Below are 20,716 nucleotides of genomic sequence, written 5' to 3' on the forward strand. Positions count from 1 at the left end.
AAAAAAAAAAACAAACCCAAACCAGATTAATTCTCTCAGAACCCAGTTAAGTAGTAAATTATTTTTTTTTACATTTTACTGGAATGTTTTCTTTTGTAGTAGATGGGGGGAAGAAATCAGGGAAAACAAAGAGACAGGGACATCACCCACTCCCATTACTGCAGCAGTACACCACGCATAGCACGTGCTTGGCCTTGTCCAAGAACACGCTTAAACTAAAATGGTAACACCCTCACTGAAGTCAGAGGATTTAGTGATTTGCTTAAAGTTAAGCATATAATTTGCCTCATCCCAAGCAGCATATTTACAGGATCCAATTCTTACTGGTGTTGGACATGTAAATACCTCACGCCTATCTACATTTCTGTACCAACACGTGTGTGTTATCTTGCTTGCCAGAGGACACAAAGATAACCTGTGGAATCGTTCCGTATCGTTGTTCAAGAACAGCTGGAGGAACCACGCCTAAAGATCCTCCCAGCAGCTTTTGTCAGTGTAATAAGAATTTGCTAAGACCCCCCATCTATGAAAGCCTGATTTTTGCATGCAGGTGTAACGTCATAAAACTGCTAGTTTAAGGGATCTTCCAGAAAGGAAAAACTAAAGGCAAAAGGTTTTGGAAAGCTATTATAAGAAGCTGTGTCATAAGGTACAATGAAAAAAAATAATAGGAGGGGGGAATGCCTGTGTGCCTGTCACCTTCAGGTAGGTGCATACATATCCCCAAACTGATAATAATAAGGAAGAGCTCAAGACTATTGTAAAGTCTCAAATATCACTAGATTTGCTAAGCTACCAAAAACCCATGACCCTCCCCTTCTTTTGTATATCCAGTTACCGAGTTAGACCTTTCTACTTGATTAGTTCGTGCACTCTGTAGCAGTAACGTCGTTAGACACATGCACTTGCTGGCAAACACAGTAATTCATTCACTACTCTGAATTCAGATCATGCGTGCGCTCCCACAGAGCACAGATGACTTTGCACAACATAGCTGCAGCAACTTAAAGGGCAGCAAAGGCTGCTGCATGGACGTAAGAGGGAAGGACGACCCTGAACGCATTTAGCATTAAATCCAAGGCCCAGCGATGCTCTGCTGCCTTTACTTAAAAAGTGCTTGTCAGCAGCAGAGAAGCAGCAAATTGCTTTTAAAACACTCTTTAAAAAAAGGAAGTACAGAATTTTAAGCGTTGCAACTTGTTTCCATCTAATTAACAGCAAAGCTTATGTTACCAGCTTTACCGACCGACCGTGCTCTTTTGCATGGAAAATCAGATCTTTTTCTGTCTTCTATCAATTTCAAGCCGCCTTCTTGCATGCTTATAGACAAAGAAAATAACTTCCAAACTAGAAGACAACAATTGTCCTGACAATGTTTTAACCCACTTCAATGCTCACGAAACCAACCACTGTACATTACTTATCCTGGACTCAAATATTTAGCACAAAAGAACAAGCTTCCTTTAAAAAACAGATAGGCAATGCTGATTTAAAACATGGATTTACTTAACAGAATTTGAAAAATTAAATTAGAACAAAGAGAAGCCTTATGTTTCAAAGTGTATGAACTTCATTTTTTTAAAAAAATAGTATTGAAATGATTACTTTATGTAAACATTGTTACACTGGTCTGTGCTTGAAAATTCTCCTGCACGTCTAAGTTGCAAAATAATTTTCCAGTTTAGACATGTTATAACTCAGAGTCCAATCCTGCACATCCTGAGAACAGATGTTTCCTAGGGTTTAAAAAATAGCATTCATAACTCTGTGTGTATTGCAAAGGCAAATATAAACTAACCAAGAGAGCTCTTTGATTATAAGGTCTCAAGAGGAATGTTCAACTTCCTTTCTGAAATCAGAAAGGTAAGAACAGCAAATGAAAAGCCTTTAAACCTTTCAGAATATTTTCTCCTTTTTTTTTTCTTAAGTATAAGCATACTCCTCCAATTTGGATGGAAAGAGCCATCAGGCTATGCCAGATTGAACAATATAGTATTATACCTGAAATTTTGCTAAAAAATGGGAATGTTACAAATCTAAAAGCCTGCAGAATAGTACAACGTGTGTGTGCTCAGTACAGTTGGCAGGAATACTCTAAGGTATCACAATTCCTCTGTGGAACCAGAGCTAAATTAAGTTACAAAAGTAATATACTATGAAGAGCAGAAGACAGTCAAGTCAGTACAATCCAGGTACACAAAAGGAACACAATACAGCAAGGGGGAGCCCACAGTAGATTACAAGCCTCCAAATACAAAACTGTCTCACAAAATTCCACGGGGATTCCTTTCCATGCAAACAAGTACATTGTGGCCATTAAGTCAGCTCGCACCAAGCTGGAAACGCTCCGTGTAACCTTCCAAGGCTGACTTACACTACCTTTTGTACATACCACCTATTCTGAAATTGCAATAATCAAATTAAAAACTCAATACAGTTTTTCTGCTTTGCATCTTTTACCTATCAGTTTGCATTTAGCATAAATCTAATTTCAAGTCTCTACAGCCAATGTTAGCATTGTCCCCTTACACAGCACCACAGAAGAGATCACCAACCGTGTGACCCCCTGCTCACACACCAGGGACTCGAGCGTTGGTTTGGGGCATGTTTTGTGGTGGTCTTGTTTTTAGGGTTTATTTATTTAAAAACATCCAAACCTCAACTGCTTATGGTACTTTTATCTTTCAGCATAGTAAATGAGCAACTCAAATTAAGCCCTAGCCTCTTTTCATACTTGTTAGAAGAACATATACTGTGTGTATCTATATATATATAAACAAATATACTGTGTATATAGATCCAGAGATACTCACCATATTGTTGACACCAGAGTGCTAAAACATACATCAATATGAGCACTATTTCCAATACTCACTATTATTACTTTTCCTGAAAGAGTTACTACATGCATTTTCCCCATCCATTTATGGGACAGTAAGATATATGAAGATAACTGTTCTGTTTTTCAAATGTTAAAAGAGCTGCTCCTAAAAAGCATGCACAGGTTTGGGTATAAAGCAATTAAATCCACACAAAAGTTATTTTGTGGCTTTAAACTCACTAAAGCTAAATTAACTTCACTTTCTGTGAATGCTGCATTTAACTCATTTATTTAAACACAAAAGGGAAAACTTTCAAGTGCTAGAACAACCATATAGACAACTTATAGACTAGACTAAATAAGCTCTCATTAGAAAAACATCATCACTGCATAGCCACAAGGCAGACTTTCATTTTTGGCAACCTGTACGCAGACCATTTATATTGTCAATTATACTTTAAGACTTGTTATTTAACAGTTAAGAGACCCTTTCAGCAAGGAGCTAGACCGCTTTCCTCATTATGACACACTACTCCTCAATCTTTAAGCATACACAGAGATAGTTTTGAAAATTACATTTATGACTGTTTTAAAAGAAAATCTTCATAAAGTTCTAATTTTTTAGTCAGTATATGTAAAGGCTGACATGTCAGGTAACGAAGGTTGTTTGGAGCTGTAAAGGGCACGTTATATTCAGTACAAACACATACTTGAGGTTAAAGTTACTTAAACATTCACACAAAACCTTACTTAAGGGTAGCGGGATTCTGGTTCATATTCATGGTTCGCTGATAGCCTTAACCGGTCCCTGCGTTGTTTTGTACTTAGCAACAAGAACGCAAAAGACAGCCCTGTGGTGTGGGAACCTCATTTTACGGCTAAGGATCTACAGAACAAGACAAGGAGGCGGCAATCACAGAGTGAAAAGTCTTACTTAATATCTGCTACCCCAGCCCCCCGCAGCTAGCCTTGTAGGATCTTAGTCACAATGCTTCAGAAAACCACACGCTCTTCAGCCAATTAATCTTTTCAGTATAGTAGGTTTTGAGAAGGGCCAGCAATACTCATTGGGAACGGTACCATTAACATTGCATTCAAAAAAAGAAAACATTGGAAACCAGATCCTTGCTCTCCTACTCTGTTGATATGCTCTAGTATTAGCCAGCGTATGGTAATACAAAAAGAGTCTTGTAGTGATGTAAAAGGCAATGAAGACATCTATAGAATAATGTTCATGTGCAGCCAAAATGAAGAAAATTCCGAAGAGATTCAGGACCCAGGATAAGGTATGCAAGAAGTTCCAGCTCCTTGGTGTATCTAGGAGAAAACAGAAAGGGACTAACCTTGAATGTCTCAAAAATCTGTGTCATTACGAGATCCAGGCCTAGACACAACAAGGTTTCACACAGATTTTTCATCCAAAATGTGATGAAGTTACTGTCTTCACCTGGATTTTTTTTTTTTTACATCTACAGGTCCAATAAATCCAATGAAAACAACCACACAAGTTATAATGTCTATCATTTCATGACTTCACTTACGGCTATCATGCATTTCTGGGTTAATAGAGCATCCTAAAATAGTTTAGGACCATGCAAAGCAGAATTCTGTAGTCAACTAACTTCTTTCAATGAAAATCATGCCTTTTTCACGTAATAAGGGGAAAACTGTCACAAAGCATATATTATTCTGTTATCGCAGTCATTCCATCATAGGTGAACTCAAACTAATTATCTTAGCTTGCTGTATAATGTATCAAATAGCACTTTTATTTATGGGAGACTATTATTGTTTCATATATTGTCACTCATTATGAGGGCTGGTACTTTGGCTTTATGGATTACACTAAGTGTACACACGCCTAGCCTGGTATTTTGCCCAAGAGGAGGCAGATACCTAGGGAAGTGTACAGGAACAGCCAGTCATAAATATCTTCCCTAGTATTCTCCCAGTAGCAATCTAGAAGCCTTTCGAATTTTCTTGGCTCACTTGTTCTTTCAAATGTGCCCTACTCATCCTTCCATTACTCTGGGAGGTGCTGCTCCTTTCCTGGGTGCAGGTGAGCTGTCACAAATCTGAGAAAGAGCAGAGCAATCCGAGTTTATAGCTGTTTGCTTTAATGTTATGCTCTGAACTCTGAGGAGGCTGAGCAGCAGATATTCTTAACACTTAAGGACATTCAAGTGTTTACGCTCTCGCCCCCTTGGTTGACAGCAAGCAGTACATACTCTTTGCACTTAAGGACATTCAAGCATTGACACTCTGTACTTACATTCCGTGACAAAGAAGTTGAGCATGGTCAGGACGACAGTGTGGCCACTGAACATGTAATCTCCACACGTGTGTACTCCCGTCAGAGTCATTCCAAAGCCACTCCATATTGCAAATGCCCGCTGGAGTTTTGCCCAAACATTGCCGTACAACTAAAAGAAGTGACATTAACCTTCAGTAAGTTCCAACCCCACCACCCGAGCAGTATGTCCTTAGAGTGAGCTGTATAGCGCTATGTGTGTTTGGTGCCACTTATCATGTCAGGGCTTTCATTAAAATGCAGGTCAGCGCATCTTTTTATTTTATTGAGGCAGTGAGTCACAATTTAGTAACAACAGTTATTAATTGTATTCATCATACCTCTGATGAATACTGGAATTTAGGGCAAGCATTTTGTTGCAAGTGATTTATATACAGAGACTGCCACTTTTTAAAAAAATGTATTCAGCCTCCCAGTGTGTCATTGCCAAGCTTCCAACTCAGCTCAAACCTCTTCTAACTAAAAGTTAGGATAAAACCATGAAATCCCATGTTCTATGGAATATCCCTTATTAGAAAGGGTGACATAATAGCAACACACATCTAAAATCATGGTCCCAACAATCTTAATCATATCTAAAATAAAATTTTAAAAGAAAAAACCAAACAGAAAAGGAAACAAGAAAAGTAAGTTAAAGCATTTGAAGTTTTTACCTTTCCAGTACACTGCAAGTGCTGGCCCGGCACAGAGAGTGAGGTAACAAACATTGTAACACAACGTAATAAGAATACTGTCCCCATGAGGCTGCACAGCCTTCGCAGAAGTATAGATCTGGGAAAAGTACATAGGAAATGTTTGCAAGAATCCTAATATATTGTATTTTTAAATCTGGAAAGTTATGATAAAAACATTTGCCCCCACCATCCAACCTAACCCCATAAAGTCCCTTCACCATTGCTGGAAGTTTCACAGTAAAAAGTCGTTTGGGTGGTGGGGTTTTGTTTGTTTGTTTCTTTAATTTATTTTTTTTTTAGTAGTACTATAAAGGTACACTTCCATATGACAGGGTGAGACACTAGCAAGCTCTCTGTCACCGAAAGGTACAGCCCCACTCCTCTACAACTACACTTGTACTAGCTTTGGCACTCACCCCTTCTGTTGGCAAACTGATAAAAATCAGCAAACTGGTAAAAATTTAAGTTTAAGTCCTGATGCACACAAAAGGGTTTTCTACCCTTCAGTGACAGCAAGCTGCTAGGCTGGCGCAGTCATCCTGTGGAATTTCATTCTCATAGGATTTTATTATTTATACATGAAGTTGTTACAGTATGGGAGTATATACACACAACCCTCTGAAATAAATATGTTCTGAAGGAAATTACACATAAATCTGGTAGATAAGTAAATTCAGATTGCTCCTTTGTAATTCACAAGCCACCATTCTTGATGAATCCTCCCTAATCCATTTTGACAGGGACATACTAGAAGCTTACAAGTATCTTACTAAATGGAAAACCTTAAGCAATCATCACTAATTCTTGTTACAGTCCTTTCTCTGAATCAAAGTACCAGTTAATTGGAATTTTATATACTGTACCTGTGTTTGTGAAGCAGAAGAACCAACAGCCAAATGTAGCACAGAATTACACCACATACTTCAGTCATAGCAAAAGCCCACGGTATCCTAGGGACGCTAGAAAAAAAAAACAGGATGAAGGAAGAAAGTTAAACTTACAATACAGAGGCTTAATTTTCCTCTCTAGCCTCAGTATTTAGAATAAAGGCATATAAAGTTCTAATTACAAGACTAACTTGCATTAATCTGACAACAGCTTAAACTACAACCAAAAATTACTTTGTTAGACTGAATTAAACAGAATTTGAACTAATCTTTAATTACACTATCTCCTTTCTAGTATTTTCAGCAGACATTTACACAGAATTCACTACGTCAAAGAAACTCTCTAGCGGGCTCTCTGAATTTATGCATGCGATTTGCTAACAGGATGCGTTCCTCTACCATTGTTTCCCAACAACCTTTTTCATTCTGACGCAAACTTGCATCACATCAGTTATGCTGCTTATGCTTGTAGGAATGCCATGTCAACACAATGAATGAAATGCTGCAAAGTCTAAAATCCTAAATACTTGTGATGAAGCAGAACTGTACGGGAAAGTGTTAGGAAAAATAAAAATTGTTTCCAAAGTTAGATTTCAATGATAATCACTATATGTGAACCCTTTAGCCTCGCTTGTCAAAAAATTTAAGCCTTCCTTGCACACATATGGCACCCGTAACAACTTCCGCTCTGCTACTTCACCAAAATACAGATTGACAGATTTCAAGAGAGGTTGCTCCTCACAGCTTTGTGTTGCCCTTGATACAAAGGGGTAGCAAAGCGCTACTCGGACGCTGGCTGTGTAGTAATCCCCTTGCATCATTTTGCGAGCTGCTGCTTTCTGACCTCCCCCGTCCTCCTGCCCACTGAACACCGTGGTAGTGCCCTGGCAACAAAATCCAGTAGTGCCATAGCTCCCGGTCTCTCTCCTCTCTTCCACTCTGCCGGGTGTGGTCCATCCTTTCTGAGTTTTATCTAAATTTATGGGGGATTCTGCAAACTTACAAGATTAGACCACCACTGACTTCATAAAAACCATTAATGAAAATGGAAATGACTGGCAGGAATAAGGAGACCACAAAGACTGGAATCTTGAAAAGTTTATCTTGTCTTTTAAAACTCTCTAGGCAGCAAGTTCTCTATGGTGCAAGTACACTTGCTCACCGGCAGCTTTTAGCCCCGGTTAAATCTGCAGTCAATGACTAGAATTTCACCTTTGCTATTGTGTCTCTTTTCTGCCCAAAGTAGAATATCTTCTTTAAAAAATGAGCAGGTACTGTGTAAGTTACAACAGTGTTTTAGTACACAGATACTGTATGGTTGAAAAAGATACTGGTCTACTCAGTCTACTTCAGCGTTTCCCCAAACCATCTTCAGCGAGTTGGCAGTGGGGAGACAGCATCATACATGCTGTATGATATTAAATACAGTATCAACGCTATCCCCCTTCAATTTCCTTGCTCACTGGCAGACCAAAATACTCCTTCATCAAAATTTTTTCTGTTCCAAGACATACTAAACTTCATAGCAGCATCTGGATTTCAGAAAATGCATACGGCTGCTTACCTATGCCAGCTGACCATCACCCTTTTTACTAGAATGCGAGGCTGGACTAACTAATTCCTGTGTTGTGATTAGCTAAAAACGTAGAATTCAATACAAACTGGGTAGAACAGCAGCTCGATTTATTTTCCCGAGACAACTAAATCTCTGCATCCAACTGACACACATTTCAGTCTTAGAGAGGGGTTTACTACACTATAATTACTATTTTGCAGCAGCATCTTCAAGAGCATATGAAACTTTGAGAACGAAGAAAATACAGCCTATGCCTTAACCTCTCAGTTACTGCTTTGCTTTAAAAGAAAAATTCTTACCTGTCTAGAAATATGTCTGGCAGAGGTGGATATGTTTGCATGTCGGGTACTCGCTCATGCACTATAACCATAACGAACGATGTAAAGCCAAACACTATGAAGACATACACACAACTTAAAACTGTCTTCCAATACTCTGGGTCCAGCCTTCGGGTAGAGTGTTTGTTTTTGCCATTCGCATATTGATACTGATCACCGTTCAAGTCAGTAATTGGTCCGTCACAGTCCCGTGGTACTTCACCGTTACAAAACCAGTCCGTCCCCTGCAGTAAGGCAACACTCGGGCCCGCTGTGCCAACATGACTGTCGCTGTTGTAACCCAGCTCCTCCAGGACATCAATATGTTGCTTCTGTAGCTTGCGTATGGACAGCATTAGCCTTTTGATATCCCCCAGGACTTTGATTTCCAAAGGAGGGGATCGTAAATCATACTCGGTAAGTGTCAGCAGTGTAATTCCATCTAGCCTGTGTCTATTGCACAAAACATCCACGTATTCACAGAAGCCTTCTTCCTTCAGCCACCTGGCCACGTTCTTGGTAGTCCAACGTCGAATGCAAAGCTGATTATTGCCCGCCATCCTCCTTCCTTATCCAATAAAATCGACCTGTTACATATTGGAGAGACAAGTCCTGAATGTTTAACAAAGATTACTGAAATGTCAGTGTATTTTGTGCAATTTTTGATGCTTAATTAGCCAAAGGCATTTTATATAAGAGCCAGCTAAAAAACAGACATATAATTTATTAGGTAAGTAATATAAAAATGCTTTCTAAAACATTTTTGTTCAAGCAAAGCGAAATTATCTCACTTGCTCCTAAGCAGAAATTTAAAGCTACCAAGAAGCAGAATATCTCCTAGATGTACCCAGTCTACTTTTATTCTTTTGTTAAAGAAGAAAAAATCCGAGTTTGTTCATTACACTAGGCAATGAAAACCAAAGATTACTCTGTTTAAATACCAGCTTAATCATTAGTCTTTTTCACTGTTTGCAGTTTACGAACTAAGCAAGAAAGTATAGCCAGCAACCATGTCAAACTGAAAGCTAAAATAATACATTACAGGTCCCATTCATTCCACTGTTTTAAAATATATACTGAGGCTGTGGTGACATGACACTTCCCGCCCAGCCCTCCCAAGTAAACCTAAGACTCGGTATCTACAATGATACTGACCTGAGGCATCTTAGTTGTACGTTGATGGTGCAGCCATCATATTTCTATCTTAGTTTGATCTCAGTACTTAAGACAGATGCCTATTATATTGCAAATCCTTTATAATAGTCAGCTTTCAAAATAAGGTTACTAGAAATCAAGCATTAGCTTTAATTCCAAAGCACCTTCAGAAGTGATGTGGTAATAGATAACATACACCAAAAGCAGAAGAGATGTGTTCTCTTCATACAGATTTCTCATTAATTGTTTTCTTGACTCAAGAATTGTTTGAAAGAAGGCAAGACATCTCAGCACCACTTCCACCACATGGAGGTGACAAGCCACCAGAACCACCAGCTTAGAACAACCATCAGAAAAAAATTAATCACAGACTGTTACGTGGAATACATGAAGACAACTCTAAAAGGCTACCAGTGACGTAAAAGTAATAAAAAGCTTATCTAATATTTAAGACCCACAGCAGTGTGGAATGGACTTGTGAATAATTTATATTTGGTGGCTTATGTACAGCTACAGTCTAAGAAACAGCTACCATTCCACCGCTCTTTTGTACTCTAAAAAACAGTCTAGTTCTAATTAACTAGAATGCTTCAATCATGCCAGCCAAATCTCAGAAAATACAAGACAGCACAATACACATACATCATTCAAGGTTTTCAGACTGAAAGCAAGGAAGCAGTCTATTTAATCTATTATTTAGCTTCTGTATACAGTAAACGGGTCCTCAAACTCACCATGAATATTCAACACAAAGTTTTACATGGTCTTGAGGGGCACAGCTCTTCCACAAACAGAAGCTCTTTCCTCCTCACTTCTCTTTTTAAAGAGGTGTTGTACCTATTGTTACAAGTAGCTTGTATTGTAACTGGATGCAACTTCTTCCAGATTACATGTAATAGGACCACACATTATTCTATATCAGGAGATATTTGATGCATCCAGTGAGATTTCCCAGAAGTGCAAAAGAGATACTTTAGAAGAAAAACAAGCAAAATCAAATCAAAGCTGCCCTTCTAAAAGAATTAAAGGAGCGGTACTTCTGAAGATATTCTCTCTGGAGTTGATTGTTTATTAACACCATGCATAGTGCATAGCTTTAACTTCTCTAAACTCCATATACAGTCAATGCCTATCTATGCTTTAATACCTTGATTTAAGTAGCTGCCAATACATCCATAAACCACTACTAGAAACTCTGCATTTACTATACCCTGCCTTATAAAAAGGTATTTGCTCATTTCTATGTCGTCTTACTATTTTTGAAACTCTTGCTCAAAACAACTGTAACTACTTTGGTCACACAGCTATTCACAAAATAAATTATTAGATTTAATTTGTAATTAATGATCAGTTAATTGACCTTATTTGTACTACGTATTTTTATCTTACTCCAGTAAAAACAAACAAACAAACTTGAGCTGCTTATCTGGACTGCCAGCTTTCCTTACCCAGAACTACAGACGAAATACTGAAAAAAAAAAAAAATGTTAATCATGGTGGCTTTTCTAACACTGTAATCATCACAAGTTTTCTAAAAGCAGTGAATTTAGACTCACCATAAATACACTCAACTTACTGATTTGTCTTCTAGCCAAAGCAACTTCTGGAGGCAAAGGCAGGAGACTCTCCCTAGCCTACGAGGATTCTGTTCGTTTGTCACAAATCAAGTAGCCTAACACCAGCCTAGTGTTTCTTCATCTGGCACTGCAGGAATAAAAATACGTGCAATAAAAGTGACCTTACAGCACTGAATAAGCACATCCACCAAAGGTCACTGCTGAAAGGGCTGGACCTGGGAGAAAGTCTACATTAACCTTAAGATGCACCTGAGAGCACTTGCTCCTGGTTTTAAACGCTGTCAAAGACATTTAACCGACTGGAGAAGACAAAGACATCAACAAAAGAAACCAGCACTTCCACAAAACACAAACTTAAACCATTCCACACAGCTGGCAGCTAATTTCATCACAGCAGTTAAGTTCGGTTTTGATAATGAGGCAGTTTTTAAACTCAGAAGCTGCCTTCTCCAGACTACTCATTAAGTGCCACTTTTGTAGTTTAAAGCACTTTCCCTAATAACCTTAGCACCTGGAATACAATACAGATCCGTGTGCCCAACTGCTCCTGTTCAGTTTTGAAGCTTACGAATGCTACGTAACATTCCCAGCGCTACCCACCTGCGAGGCAAGACTGACTAGTGCAGCAGAAGAGACTGAGCCACCCGCCTAACTGTACTTGTCTTCTGAAAGAGAACAGCACTGGTAACTACTTTGCCTTCCACATTACTGGTTTTATTGCTGAAACCAAATAATGGATAACATTATTTAAGGATGAAAAACATGCATGAGTAACAGAGCAAGCACAGACTTCAGCGTCAGAGGGCAAAATATACTTTTCGCCTGACATCAGCAGTGTCTGTAGCTAGCAACTTGATTACTTTCCTGCTCCTGTGACTTTATATTTAGTCAGCTCATCAGCAGTACGTATCATGTGTCCCGCTTCCCTTTTTCCTCCCCCAGTCTTTCAATTAACAGCATGAGCACAACTAAATATGAACTTCATCGGTATGTGTAGAAGTATTTTTTTTTAAACAAAAAATGTTACTTTATGAGCCATGAACATTTCTACAATCTCATTAGGACATTTTAAAAAAAAATGAGATGCCTCCAAGAGGCTGAGTATACCCTTAGCACATTATTTTTCCTAAATATATATTTAAATATGGAAAATTAATCTATCTCAAAGTGATTATCCACAATTCTATCATGCTTTCCTCTACTGAATTACTCCTAGTCAACCGTGAAGTCCCTAATCTTCCTAGCATGCAGACTCCGAGGCAGTATATTAAGGTAAAAATGTGGAAAGTTGAATGATTATCACTACTCTAGCCAAGGAAAAGTAGCATTAACATCACACTAACATCAGGCTGCAATCTAGTTCCAGAAACAAAACGCGATTACACCAGAATCATAGCTGAAGCGTTAAATAAGATGCTAGTTATGCCCGTGGCAGTCAGCAGAGTGCTGACGGGATGCGTTTATTCCAGACGCACATGCAAAACTCTACCAGCACCATGACTGCTTCACCCCCTGCCCTCATGAGCCTGGCAGAGCCTAGGCCTCTCCTTGCTCACATGCCTCTTGACTTTTTTCCCCAGGTAGGTTCAGTTCTCACCATCCACAAGAGGAATTTTAGGAAGGACACTGAAGAACTATCACATCTCAGGTGATTTAGCTTAGGTTTCTCTGTGGAAGGTTTCAAGCTGAAGTTTGAACATAGGCAATTCCAGCTCAGCCCCTCCTTCGCTGGGTCTGCCGGCCCAGGAGCACAGCATCTCGCACCTCAGGGGGAAAAAGTTTTGCTGTACAAAGGCTGCTGGTTCACAACGTGGACAGGACCCAGGTTTGAGGCCCTGGCTCCCCAGCACAAACAAGCTTGCTCACAAAACCACCTCGTTGTGCATCCGAGGTCTCAGATACTCTGCTGACTTGCGCCAGAAGCTCGTCACTTGCTCTTCCTGAAAACTCTACATTCTTCAGTGCTGATTTAAAGCAAATAGCACCAAAGGTGTCATTGCCATATAGTACACAGTGACTTAATCCGTACCTTCTAAATGCCACCGTATATAGTACAGTAACGTGTAAACAAGAGGAGAGAAAGAACACTTGCAAAAACAACACATAATTTTTCAAGGGTCTTTTAATACAAAAGCTACCATGCTATATGTAAAACTGATTGAACGCAACAAAATGCCCACTGTGAGACAAACAAAACTGGAGAAGTATTCTCCTGGAGCAAGCATACAATAACTTCAAATGCAGAATTATTCCTGTAACACTTGCATTCCGTTTTGCTTAGCAACTTTCTGTCAGTTGTTTCACAAACATTTCTAATAACTGAGATTACCAGCAGTGTTTTAACCATATTCAAAGGTCTTCGTGATTTTTATGAAGATAAGAAATCTCATGAAGTAACACTTGTTTAGTTTATTGTATGTCTTAGGTTTCAAACCATCAAGGAAGATGTGCTTTCCAAGAATTATTCATTTGGAACGCTGCATTGTGGAAAATACAGAACTGATACTGTAAAATCAAAGATTAGCTCCTTGGGCTCAGATGAGTCCCTCTCGGAACGCCTCCATGCAAAACTGACAGCAGCTACTACAGAAAGCCCTGAAAGCTAAGCATTCATATGAACCACTAAGCGCAGCTCCCTATTGCGGCAGGCAGAACAGAACACATACTGCTCCCTGACTTTTACACCTCATTAAACCAAATGGGTTGTACTATACCCAAGTGAACACTGAGTGGCTCAATTCCTCACCTACTAACAAGCTAACAAAACATTTTTTATCCTACCACCATAATTCAAGGCACACACAAGTGATTTTTAAACAACTAATCAAGTACTCCACTGATCTTAGGATGTAATTCACAGTATTTCGTTAATATTTGTACAAGATCTTGAACATTTCACATGCTAAATGTCAAGTGTCAAGTAGTTTTTCTTCCAACTTCAAGAAACAGTACACCCATCTCTTAACAGAATGTTTGCTGCTCTTTACCCTTATACACCTTAGCAGTGAAGCAGTTCAGGTTTGCTTTTCCCCATTTATTTCTTTGGTTTCTTCCCACACCCTCACGTTTGGATGGAACCAGGGGGAGACACGAACAGCCTCTCCATACAAATTAATACCAGGACAATATCTGAAGTGAAACTGTGTTTGTTCTCACACTCCACAACCATTTACAACCTGATCTTTCTGATCTAGTGAAAATCTAGGAGCCTTCTTCATTTTAAATGCATTAAAATAAAACAGAAATACAAAACTTTTAGAAGTTATGTGATTATCAAATAAATATTTATAACGTAATATGGTTTATGGATCTCTTCCAGCTTAGCAGGCTGTAAAACTGAGCTCTGTACAAAGAAAAGCGATCGCACAGAGCCTGAAAGATTGCAAAGCCTAGGCCAACCTGTATTTTTAATTGTATACTACAAAAAAACCAAAACACCCAAAAACAACCCAGCCAGCCAGCAAAAAGAACATCACATAGAAGTGCAAACAACATAATTGAAAATTTTTGGTCTTTACAAATCTACAGAGTATTTCCTTCACAGCTAAGCAGCACTTTGGGAAGTTTCAAAGATTTTTGATCCGAAAGAGCTTCTTTCCACTGGGTATAAAAATCACTTCACCCCAATCCTGCGAGTTAATGCCACCTTTTTTCTATATCACAGAGAGCAAAAGGAAGAACGCAACCCCAGGCATTTCCTTACCTCTGATACCCAGCAAGAGGCACCCCCCACCAAACACGAGGGGCACTTAAATGCCAGGGAGCATCCGGCTGAGTTCCTGCACCCCAGAGCACAGCACGACCGCGGCTCCGTGGGGGTGGCACAGGCACCTGCGCAGGGCCTGGCGGCAGGAGGGAGCTCGGCGGGGATGGAGCATGCTTAGCGCGAGTGGGGTCTTCGTCGAGTCATCCTACGGCGCACCGCGTGTGGCGGGGTCTTATAGAATAAGCTTTGCAAATGGAAGTGTCAAATACAAAGTCATGAGACCACTTCAACTCCAGTTACAGGCCAGTAAGTATGTGAACGTTAAAACCGCCTCTCCTTCCATTACCTTATGGAGCTGAAAAACCCTACCCTCTCGAAATATACTTTTAAAAAGCAGCAAACAGCAACCCAGTGAGGAGTCTGAGGGGCATTAGCAATGCGGAGTGGGGAGGCTGAGCGGGTAACAGCCCTGCAGAGCTCCAGCTTTCTAAACCCACGCAGGCCGTAACCTCACACCAGCCCTGTCCCACGCAGGCAGGCTGCTCCTGGAGCCGCAGGGTTGCGCGGAGCAGCCACTCGCACCGCTCCTCCACGGCGCTAATCAGCAAACCCCACCTGCTCAAGAACTTCTTCGCCCAAAACTAAATACTCTGTCCCCAGAAAACCCACCAGTTTTACTCAGAGGGAGGTGAAGGACCTGCCCTGGCACGGCCGCTCCGACAGCCGGCTGCGGTAGCGCGGACCCGAAGCCCGGGCGCCCGGCACCGCTCCCCGCAGGCGGTCTGCTCGCTGCGAAGGCCGGCGCGGGAGCGGGGAGCCGCGGGTTCCCCTCGCCGGGCAGGCCCGTCGCCGCCCCGCCTGCCAGCCGGCCGCCCCTCCGCCTCGCCGCGGCCTCTCCCCGCTCCTGCGGCGGGCCCGGCGCCTCGGCCCCAGCGCGGCCACTGCGGCGGGGCGGAGCGGCCCCTTCCCTGCCGGGGCCCGCCGAGCCCGCCCGCCCCCGGCCCGGCCGGGATGAGGGGAGCGCCCCCCGCCCAGCCCCGCCTCACCTCGCCTTGCCTTGCCTCGCCCGGCCTGCCGCACCCTGCCGCCGTGGCAGCGCTGAGTGCCGGTGAACCGGAGCCGGTGCCGGCCCCGGGGCGGCGGCGGCTGCTGCGCGCCCTCCCTGCGGCGGCGGCCACCGCCGCCACCCCATCACCCGGGCGGAAGCGGCGGGCGGCGGAAGGGGCGGGGGCGGGGCGGCTTCCGACAGGGGCCGCGGCGGGAGCGGGACGGTGACGGGGATCGGGACGGCGATGCTCCCCGGCCGCCGCGCTGCGGCCTCCGCGGCCCAGGCCGCCGCAGGAGGCGATGGCGGTCGCCGGCCGCGGGCCCTGCTGACAGGGCTCTGAGGGCCCCGGCGCCCCTTCCGCCGCCCCCGGGCCGGGGCAGCGAGGCCCCGAACGCGTACCGGTACGGCCGGAACCCGCCGGCGCGGGCTCTTCTGAGGTCATCGGGCACAAGTGACCTCATCTCCCACGGCCCCAACAGCGGGCGGCTGCAGGGAGCAGCGAGGGCGTGCCTTGCTTTTCTGAGACCGTGCTTACGTGAAGAACATGCTTAACGTGGCTGTTACCGTCTTAATACGTTCTTAGTTAATGTATTAATATGTTAAAGTACTTATTTGTGCATATGTTACACATACATGTTATGTCTACGTTCAATATGTGTCAGCTTACGTGCTTAAACCAGGGCAAGGCTCTAAAACTCCTCCCAGAAGACAGCGTAGCGTGTTTATTCCCAGTACGATCCCCCTCCGACATCGGGAAGTACCTTAGTACAGCCTGGACGTGAGAAGGAGCTTGAAGTTTCTAACCACGCTAAATAGAATTGTCATTGATTTTTTAATGAGAAATTACTAACACAGAGCAATCATGCCATCATTTAAAAACCCACTAGCGGTGTCATGAAAATACCTGCACCCTTCATTTAAAGGCGTATGTCAGGAGGAAGTAGAGGAGACGTGCAGGACCCTCGTGCTGTCAGTTTTCATATCAAGCAATTGCTACAAAACATTTCTCTTTGGATGCACCATTTTTTCGCACTGTTTTTCTTTTCTGATGTCTGTAGAAAAAAAATAAATCTGAAAACTGGCAGCTGGCCGGCAGCACTCAGTCATTTATCCACAGCGATCCAAAGCACCAAGGTGAACAGCACGGATGACTTGGGAAAGCCTCAACAAGACACCGTAACTTCAGGTGCTCTGTAACCTATAAATAATACAAGTGGAGGGGATAGAAGGAGACAGACGAATTAGAAACAAATGACTCCAGAAATAAATCTATTTTGTGAATCAGCTGGCTGTGGGGGCAGCCAGCGCTTTGCAGCAGCACGATGCAGCCTGAAGAACAAGCAGAATAAGCTCGTTGATGATGCCATTACTGGGACGGCCAAGACAAGTCTCAGTCGTAGCTTCAGTTGAGGTAAAAAGCAGGTGCCAGGGCAGAAGTTGGCCTTATATTCTTTCTTCACAGAGCGAAGAAGAAGGATCTTTTGCAATCTGTAGGCACGTGGAGCTACAGTGAAACGAGGAAATTCTGCATTTCAAAATGCTTCAAAGCTAAGTCGGCAAGTCACCATGCAATCTAATGCAAATGTCCACGATTGTACAATATCAGTTGTAATAGGCTATATACTTTTTAAATAGATCAAATACTGGATGTTCAGGACAGAAACAAGCTGTAAGAACTTGTGCTCATTGCCACATGCCCTGATACTGGTTCTAAGATGCTTATCTGTTCCATCCTGCTTTTATTTTTTTACACCAAATGATGTGTAGTTTCCCAGAGGAGTTGCTGAAGTTGGAAGGAATGTTCCACTTTCCTTGCCAGTTTAGCAGCCTCTGCAAACAGCGTTGGAATTAACCACAATTTCAGTCCTTACAATGTTCCCCTTCTTTACCTTTACATGAACTAGATGAAAAACTGACAAGTCTGAATTCTTCAGTGACAAACTGTAGAACAGATGTATGAATCTGAAAAAAAAAACCCAACCAAAAAATGAAATGGACATTGTCTTCCTGTTAATAATGGATCTGTTAATAAAGCTGGTTTAATTGAGGTAATTTTGCTTACTCCAGGTCCACATATTCATATTCAAAGTAACTAGCAGTTATCTGACAAGGAAGATACAATTACAGGAGAGCCAGGCAATTAAGTTACACAAGACTTCATGCTTCTCAACTATGTGCATTCTTGCTTTTTTCCACCCGTCAGTCACCACTTTCTGCACGCTTCCAGGTGCCAAGTTGGTACAATTTACAATGCATTGCCGCATTTGCTTATAGCTGAAAAACTGGTTTGAGCTAAAAAGGTAAAAATAAGTAAAACCTGAAATTAGAAATGGCTGCAAACACAACTGTAGCAGGCTGCAGAGCTCTCTCATCACAGAAGAAGTCACCGTGTCAGCGCCTTAAGCCCAGCCGTAAGCTAAATTACCTTTCGGGATCTCCTTAGCCTTTTCACGGGAGGTGCTGGGGAAGCGCTGCCTCGTTCAGAGTGCTATGGCTTTGCTGTGGGGGGTTTTAACATAAACGTGCACTAGAGACCACCAGCGCACCAGATGGCAGGGAGGAAGCAAAAATGAAAGCAGAAGTTTCCTCATCCCTTTCCCTGTGCTGCTTGTAGCAAGGCCAGCGATCTGCCTACAGATGACTTCACAAGTTCAGTCTCCAGACTTTAGAAGTCCAGGTTGGAAGATGAGCCATAACTGTATAAACCTGTGAATCCAGGACTACCTGAAGCTTACAGGCCCTGCGGTATGTTATATCAGCGATAGATCTCTGTGCAGCGAACCCCTGGCCTGGAGCTGCATCCGCGGTGAGAGTGGGGAAGGCAGAGCCTGGCCACACACCCTTGGAGGTGGCCCGGTGCCTGGCTCTGCTGGGCTGGTTTGCAGCCGTGATTTGGCAACCTGGCTTCTATCTGAAGTTACCACTGCTAATGGCATTTTTCTGCTCTGTCTAGTTTCATCACCTAGCAAATATTTTGAAAAATATCAAATAAGCTTGCACAGAAAAGTGATAAAGAGCACACTTTAAAACTCGTAACTCTCAAATCGAAGTAGGCGTGTAGTAGCTGCTTAGCCACTGCACTTCCAAGCTGAAAACGACTTCTCCCTTCTAACGTTTGATGTTCTTTAAAAGGGTGAATTATGTAAATAGTTTGTGCTTTATTTAACAGAAATTTCCAATAAACCTCATTCCGTCACTTTGAGTTATGTCACTTCATGCCATGTGACATGAACGCGTTGATGTAAGTTTGACAGGCAGTGCCAATGCTGACATGTCAGTCTGGGAAGTTATGACAAATAATATGTTACAGATATTTTTAGAACTACTGCAGATTGCCATGAAAAAAAGGTCTTTAAAATGTGTAATTACACTGGGTGCATCTTTAGATTGAAAACTATTTATTCAATTCACATAGTTATAAAGATTCAATGTTCAGGCTGACACTTAATCAGAAAAAAAGAAAGGAAATTTCTATTGAAATTTCCCAACTAGCTCCAGTTAAAATATATTATATAGCAAAGGAAAACGAGATGTGTTAATGTAATGGGTTTTTTTAACACTCTGTTATTAAGTAATACTGTTAGCATTTAATAATAATTTGAAATAATCAATCTACCTCAAATAAATCTCAAGACCGTATGCAAGTGAGAAAGGCTCCAGCTGACTGGAGAATGAATTGCTTATGAAAATTCTCTTCTAGCAAAGGGAAGGGTGGGATCTTTCACTAGAAGTGCTAATTGATCTAAATCATGCTTTTTTCCTTTTTCTGGGTTTTGGGGTGGGTTTGTTTGGTAACCTAATTTTTGTAGAGATCAGGTCCTGCCTTAAAGTTGCTTTGTAATCTCTGTACTTCAGTTGAAGCACACTTAGATCAGTCATGTGTGAACTTCCAAGCATCTATTTTATCTTCAAACGTCTTACTCCCGTAATGGAAGAAACAGGGACCGAATGCCTAAGAACTAATAAAATTAGTGAAACATCATTATTTTTTCAAGGCAGAAAAGGAGCTTATTAGAGGGGGGCGGGGGAAGAAAGAGGAAGAGGGGGAGGGAGGGAGAAAAATAGAGTAAGCCCCATGTGCTAATCAGCCAAAATTGTTCCATATGTTAAGAATACATTAATGTTGTAGAACACCAGAAAACGGTCTCACTTAGTATTGACCTAAATGTACCAGTGTTCAGTTAGTTCAGTTCTTCTCCAATAGCTAACCATCCCAAAACTCACATCCCCAAACCAGGCTGATGAGTGAAAGGAGTAGATCTTTTGCAGTTGGAGGCGACTGTATCTATAGAATCACAGCTAGCTGAACTTCCATGCTGTCATGTTTCCACTATAAAAACTTTCTTCTTTCAGGATATGTGAACGGAGTTTAATTTTGCCCAGTTTTCACTAGAGAGATGGAACGGTGTCACAGACACAACGTCAGTGCTTGTAGCAGTATTTCCAATAGTGGAGCCTCCACGAACGTCCTGGGTTTGACCGCTGCGTGTTTTCCTGGTGATGGCACGGTGCGTGCTACTAGAGCACTCCATGGCCATTTACACTTTTGCCACCTCATAGGGTAATACCCAGGGAATGTTTGATTTAGATTATTGCACCAAGTACTACCTACAAAGTAATCACAAAGGCATAGTCCACTGATTA

General features: G+C 41.9%; 1 protein-coding gene across 8 annotated transcripts; it reads right to left on the reverse strand.

Moving 5' to 3' along the window:
• Window positions 1-58: 58 nt before the first annotated feature.
• On the reverse strand, window positions 59-19,714 carry SAMD8 (sterile alpha motif domain containing 8). 8 transcript variants are annotated; one of them, XM_075109490.1, is made up of 7 exons: window positions 16,071-16,423; window positions 11,318-11,445; window positions 8,569-9,173; window positions 6,670-6,765; window positions 5,786-5,903; window positions 5,094-5,244; window positions 59-4,138 (listed from the first exon to the last, which is right to left on the reverse strand). In XM_075109490.1, exons 3-7 carry the CDS (start codon window positions 9,144-9,146, stop codon window positions 3,834-3,836), a joined length of 1,248 nt encoding a protein of 415 aa, XP_074965591.1. In that variant the 5' UTR covers window positions 9,147-9,173; window positions 11,318-11,445; window positions 16,071-16,423; the 3' UTR covers window positions 59-3,833. The 8 variants fall into 8 exon arrangements, with proteins under 8 accessions (XP_074965591.1, XP_074965590.1, XP_074965595.1 ...); XM_075109489.1 differs by lacking the exon at window positions 16,071-16,423 and adding an exon at window positions 11,919-11,983; XM_075109494.1 differs by lacking the exons at window positions 11,318-11,445; window positions 16,071-16,423 and adding an exon at window positions 16,472-19,714.
• Window positions 19,715-20,716: the final 1,002 nt, after the last annotated feature.

Source organism: Phalacrocorax aristotelis, chromosome 14, assembly GCF_949628215.1.
Source record: "Phalacrocorax aristotelis chromosome 14, bGulAri2.1, whole genome shotgun sequence".
Lineage (NCBI taxonomy): Eukaryota > Metazoa > Chordata > Aves > Suliformes > Phalacrocoracidae > Phalacrocorax > Phalacrocorax aristotelis.